The 6743-nt window shown below is 39.1% G+C and overlaps 1 protein-coding gene across 1 annotated transcript; it reads right to left on the bottom strand.

Annotated features, from left to right (window-relative positions):
* Window positions 1-1905: 1905 nt before the first annotated feature.
* On the bottom strand, window positions 1906-6042 carry si:ch1073-126c3.2 (uncharacterized). The gene is made up of 6 exons (XM_004553542.4): window positions 5935-6042; window positions 5685-5773; window positions 5408-5522; window positions 2626-2738; window positions 2409-2523; window positions 1906-2167 (listed from the first exon to the last, which is right to left on the bottom strand). Exons 1-6 carry the CDS (start codon window positions 5975-5977, stop codon window positions 1992-1994), a joined length of 651 nt encoding a protein of 216 aa, XP_004553599.1. The 5' UTR covers window positions 5978-6042; the 3' UTR covers window positions 1906-1991.
* Between the last annotated feature and the right edge of the window lie 701 nt (window positions 6043-6743).

Raw genomic sequence — 6743 nt, 5'->3', positions numbered from 1 at the left:
TCAATGGCTACCTAATGAGATCCTGCAATCTCATTTTGACTTTTTAACCTCGACCCCGGTGAGCTACATCTGGATGCGTCTGCAAAAACTGAGAGCAGACAGAACAGCAGACAAAGCAGTCCATTTGACAGGGTGGTTAACCTCATTTTAATGGCTGCTCTCATCAATATATGGCTGTCAAGCACATGAATATTGAGTGTCTGTTAGTCAAATGAAGTCAGATGGAAGAACAGTGAAGATGGTGGTAAGACATCTGCTTTTGTTAATGTAAATGGAAGAGATGCAGCCATTTATTTATTGATATTTAAGCGGCTGCATTGACACAGATGCATTTGCATTGTTTAGGTTCACCTCATTTTCCACCAAAGATGAAGACCTAGATGAATTCCAGAGGGTGGTTGAAAAGCTTGTCTTGAATATAGTTCCAGTTGCAGAGGTAATAACCAATATACTCTGCTGTGTACACCAGTTTTTCTTTTAACTTTAAAAATCTAAGTTTAAATTACTTATTATAGGAGTAGTCAAAAGATAAATTATTAATGTCAAAAAGGGGCAGAGGATGGCAAACTCTTTTGGCATGTTTGCATCAGCGACGTGTTTTTTGCAGTGCCACCTGTAAAGGGATGTGACATAAGGTAGCATTTGAACTATGATATCTCGGTATCACTAGAGTAACATAGGAAATCTTGTCTTGTCAAATGTATAGTACCTACATTACCAAAAGGTGTCCCTGTAAGGACGTATTTTGAGCCAGAGAAGGGAAGAATAGTCGATTAGAGTTCAATGATGCTGTAATCTCAATACGTGCAGCTTTTGGGTGCTTGTTTAGCTCAGTGTGTCGAGCAGGCCACCACATGCCATACAGCTGAGAGCGGCCGGCCCGGGTTTGAGTCCATCCCATTCGCCGCATGTCTTTCCCTCTTGCTCTGTTTTAGAAAAGGCTAAAATAACAGCATCTTTTACACATATAGTTAAAAACCTTAATACTGGTTGTGAGAGAAATATGTGAGACTTTGCAACTGCTTTGCCTACTCTGTCTTTTATTAGTTTACTACCTAAAATTCCATAAGCACCTTTAACAGCTGCACAATAATATTTACATACTAATCACAGAGCGCGACAAATGTGAAAATAGAGTTTCAACGTGCGTTGTATGCCCTTACAATATATTTCGACATCCAATGAAGAACAGTTTGGAGACAAACACACTCCGAACTTTAAAGAGTGTATAGTTAAGACTGGCTCATGTGACCCGAACCCTCCTTTAGTTACACGGCAATGGGCCTAGGCTGTTGGGAGCTTCCCATGATGCACTTCTTTACTCATCTCTTTTCACATTCTGTTTTTAATCATTCGTTATCATTAATCTGTCTTTTTTTTTACACAGTATGTTTTTTGTCCTGTCTTTCTGCCTTCACCCTCAGCCGTTTGTGGCAGCTGGCTGCCTCTCCCTCAGCCTGATTCTGCCAGAGGTTTCGTCCTACTGTCACCAAGTGCTTGCATGCAGGGGGTCTTCACTTTGTTCAGGTTTTCTCAGTGGTATTGCAGCATCTTGGCAGAATAAAGCACCTTGAGGTGACTGATGTTGAAATTTGGCCCATATCAATAAAACTATATTAAAACGAACTGTTCCTTTGATCTGACAGCATGAGGGGCCAGTATAATATTAGTATTAAACTGTTTCATTATGATACATGATACACCGCCAGTGTGTAAACTTTAATCTGGATTTTGTCCTAATAACAGGTGAAAAATATTGAGATATTTTCAGGCTTTAAGTGCACACGGGTTATGAAAAATAACTGCTACAGTGGTGAGCCACTGTGAAAATGCAGGGTCTGTAGAGTGTGAAACTATGCAAACATATATTTATGTCCATATGCACAAATGCCAGAAAAAAAACACTCCATGTTCAAGTATTTATTAAAATGTTTTTACTGCAGCAGGAGGTCCTTTTATACCCATTTTCATGACACGGTTCTCTGTCATGTTTAACCGCATACAAGACAGGCATACTTCAGCTCTCCTTGTATGCCTTTACCCTTCAGCTCAGCAGTAAAATCTTCACGGATGCGATTCTGCATTTGACTGCTGCTCTTGGTTGTTATGCAGTCCTGATCTTTTGGAAAATATGCAGTTGTTGCTCCTGAGACTTGAATAGATGCTTCTAGAAAGCAAGAGCAAGACATAAGTTCAACCTCATATCTTAAAATTTACATACAGTTTCTGGTATTTAAACTCTCTGTTTAGGGCCACTAAGATTACACTTATTAAAATGCAATGAAAAAGAACTTTGCAGAGAAAATTGCAAGCACATTTGGATATGACTGAGTCGTTGGGAGCGACTCCCTGCTTTGACCTCAGCTGCAGATTCATAGTAATAAGAGATGAATAAACTGCTGCCTTACCGATGCACTCAGCCAGCTTGTTTCCTCCTACGTACTGGCTCTGCCACTGATATCCTGTTTGCCCACTACATTCATCAAAAACACGTCTTTTTCTCAGAAAACCAAAATCATAACCCTGTGAAAAAAGACTCGTATTACTCATCCCACTTTCCACTATATGAATCATGAAAAACTGAAAAATATATGACAGATGCTGGTACATGCATGTACCACTTACATAGTTGCACATGGGTTTGCAGTAACGTTTGTTGGCAACAGTGGCACATGCTAGCCCCCCGTTTTTTGGCACTTCAGCTTCCTTGCATTGTGTTGGCTCAGATCCTTGGCATTCTGTAAATCAATGAATCGTGAACATTTATATATTAGATGTCTATTTCTTCTGTCTTTCCTGTTTCTTTAGTTCTGCATTATACCAGAGCTTCTGTTCAAAAACAGGGAAAGTAACCTTATTTTAAATGTAAATGTTATTTTCAGAGGGATTGTGTTCCTCAGTAAAGTTAAGGGTGACATGAAAAGCCACTTGGCAGTTACTACTTTCAAGGGTCCTTCTGTGCATAGTAGACTACAGTTCATCTTAATAAAGCTTCAGTTCCAAACCAACCACTCGTGTGCCAGTGATTCCACTTCATCAAGTATTCCTCAAGGAATGTGCTCATTTTCTTGTACTCTAAAGCACTTCTGAAACCAGTTGTTTCCAAACCTTTTTTGCTAGGCCCCCTTTGTTTTACATGAACATCTTTGCGCGCTCCTCCAGCCACATACACCTATATTTTGTTTTCAAACTCCATTGTAGTTTATTTCACACCTCAAACCTTTTGTAAACAATTAATCAAATAAAAATGAACAGCAATAAATTAAAGGTAGCAATAAAATAAACTACTAACTCTTTTATGCTACGTCCACACCTACACAGGCAATTTAAAAAATGCAGCTTTTTATATGCTTCTGGGCCTTTTGTCCACATGTAAAAACGGCATTTTGGGTCACTGAAAATGGAGATTTTTAAAAACTGCTCCCAGGGTGAAGTTTTCAAAAAGTTGGTTTTTGCTTTTAAGTGTGAATGAGGAAAACAGAGATTTAGTCACACAACGTCAAAGGTGTGCACCTTTTTTGACGTCACTAACCTTCCGATCAGTAGATGACGTGCTCTCCTCCTGCACTACAGCCACGAGGTGGAGTAGTGAAGGTTAGTAATAAAGAACTATAGCAGCTAGGACGGGCTATGAATGGATGGATGGATCTAGCCTTAAACTCAACTACACACCCCAACATAACCAGCCTCTGGATGTGGTTCCCAATTATGTTTCAGACTCAGTAACATGAGGAGGGTCCAGTGGGAGCTCTAATGTGATCCTTACATAAATCCTCATCTGGATAAACATAAATTTCAGTTTGGGGGATCATTTTAATCGCAAACTAAAGTAAATATTAGTCATCTAGTTGTTAATGACATTCTGCTTCTTGTTCGGTGGTACTTTATTAGTGCGTCTTGTTTCTAATGAATATATTCAAGAACTTTCACGCCTCAAAATGGGCTTTTGGGAAGAGACTTGTTTTTTTTTCTTTTTAATGGCCCTTAAATATACAAAAATACATTTTATGCTTGAGTGAATGAAACTCCATTAAAAATGGTTGAAAATTGACATTCAAGTCGTGGCAGTTCTCCTTTGCATGAAGGCCAAAATGCCATTGCTGAGCACCAATATTTATTTTATGCAGAAAAAAATGCATTTATGTATTTGCACTGCCGCTTATGAATCTATTAAACGTTATGATCTTGCTTAGTGCTTCTTTTTTGTTGACAACTGAGTTACAATTATTTTAAGATGGCTAAAATTGGATTACTAAGCTATGAATGTCATGAAACGTCTGTGTGCAGGCAGGATAGGACCCAAACGGGAGTATTAAATACACGGGGAAGGACACAGGGAAATGCATACTGACACAAATGCACAGAAGGATTACTAGGAAATGAGAACACACGGGGAACACAGCTGATACGAATTAACAAGACGCCACAGGGGAACTACACCGAACATGAAAACACAAAGCTTTCAAAATAAAACAGGAAACTGTCGAATATCACAAAGGAGTGGGAGAAAGATAAGAGTGAGGAAGGGAGAGAGACATTACACAAAGGGAGACAATACACCATAACATGACCTGGGGACTGGGAGGACACAACATTCGGGGAAATGAGAAGGTCTAAGGAGATAAACATAGATGGGAAACATGGAATGACACACACAAGGAAGAGAAGATGGGCACAGAAAAGGGAGATAAGGGACAAGGACTGACACACCTAAACACATACAGAAGCGGACACAGACATGACGGGAGCCTAAATGTACAAAGGTTAACATAGAATAAACTCAGGATTACTACTAAGATAATAAACCATAACACCAAAGGTCAAGAAAACACAATATATATTCTTTTTGACACTGGTTCACCCTCATCCCAGTTACAGTTAAACACTAAATAAATAAAAATATACTTTAGTCAACTTTTAAATGTATCTTCCACTAATTTAATGAAAGGGTGAAATACTTTGAGTGGACTCAAGTGGATGCGATGTGCAGTTAAGAAATGGTCGCGTCTAAGACATTTCAGCAAACCTGAGGTTGTGAGATCAGCAGTACTAGTCAATGTTTCTAATCAAACTGCTAACACCGTGATCAATAACTTCTTCATGTATAGCAGCAGGTTGTGTAACTGAAACAGAACCACACATTTCTGGCGTTTTTGACAGAACTGGCTTCTTTTTAAGGTCCAATGCACAAAACTGAGATGAGAACAAATGTGAAATTATAGACTGTAAACATCAGTCGTTAGGTTATATTTACATTCATATCAGCCTTTATTTTTAAACATTGATCATTTTATATTTATGTTGCAACGGTAACTAAAGCCTAACACTTATAGTTGTTCTAACAGAATTGAAGTGAAATGCAGAAACAACACAAACAGTTGCACATGTCGCTGGCTCATCCTCCTACCTTTCAGCTGGTGTTTGTGCAGAGTATCCGTCAGATTCCTCATGTAGAGCTCCAGTGCAGCTGTCTGCTGTGCAGTCCAAGAAGATGGTGGGTTTTCGCCACACTCTACTGCCACCTATTGGTTAATATCAATTTAGTTTATATGGAAAGCAAATGGAGAATATTGTCAAGTTATTTATTTTCCTTTCCTTTCTTTACCGTCACTTAATTTTAAGTAAGTAAATGACGTGAGTTGTATTTATATGCATGTATGTGGAAAGACAAATTAATAACTTGCACTGAGATCAGCTGACAAACGTTCCCAGAGTTCAGCTTGTGAGCTGCAGTTGAGCGGAATAGTTTCATGAGCCACACAGGAGGACAAGACTGCAACCAGGCACACAAACATAAAGAAAACCCCAATGTAATATTCATCTTCTCTTTTACACCTTACATTTTAATCTTCCTTTAGCTGCATATTTGTATTCCTCATGTACACTCTGCCTGTGATCTCACATTAAGATAAACATATGTAAATATGAGTTTACCTGCAAGTGAGCAAAGCCAAGTCAGTGTTGCCTTTAAAGCCATGGCCACTAAATGAGGGTTTTCTGCCCCAGAACTGAGAACTCAAAGCTATGACAGGTGAATTTATTGACTCAGTCTGTCAGGGCAAAGTTTACAGAATTGGTAAATACTGTTGTTTTCAGCTGCGATTGGAGTCAGCATCTGCCAGCATTTCCTTGACTATGACGTAACATGAAAGTGAAAAAGATTAATTATTGAGCACCTTTACAAAAAAAACCAAAAAAACAAAACAAAACAGTGTCACTTATACATACAGTATACAGGAACTCCAGAAATTGTTCTTCTCTTAGTAAGAGAGTTGTTTTCAGTATGCATGTCCCTGCTTTGTGCTGATGGGGGAGCTGGAAGCACACACTTACTGCTCCAATTAGGGCTTTGTGCTGTTCTGCTTCAAACTGGATGTCACTACTACTTCTTAGCTGCGAGACCATTATGGAGCCAAATGTCAGAATGTGATTCAGACACACACCCTCTCACATACATGTGCGCACACCAACCCATCAGACACACTGGGTGACTTGGTGTCAGCCAGTAGTTGTGCCACGAAGGATGACTGTGTAAATAATTCACGGTGGATGTTATTCATTATGGATGTCTGATGATCTGCGAGAAAATGAATTATTGAAGCTTTTAGGAAGAGTGATTGAGCTCATTAACATGGAGGGTTGCCTTCTTTGTTTGATTTGACTAAAAAAAAGAAGAGTTCCTCCCTGTCTTCTTACCGACTTGTCCTCTACATCCTTCTATTCCTTGTCCTTCTTAAGAAAAT

This window comes from Maylandia zebra, linkage group LG13, assembly GCF_041146795.1.
Source record: "Maylandia zebra isolate NMK-2024a linkage group LG13, Mzebra_GT3a, whole genome shotgun sequence".
Taxonomy (NCBI): Eukaryota; Metazoa; Chordata; class Actinopteri; order Cichliformes; family Cichlidae; genus Maylandia; species Maylandia zebra.
The sequence above is the reverse complement of the archived record's forward strand: the minus strand, read 5'-3'. Positions and strand labels throughout refer to the sequence as shown.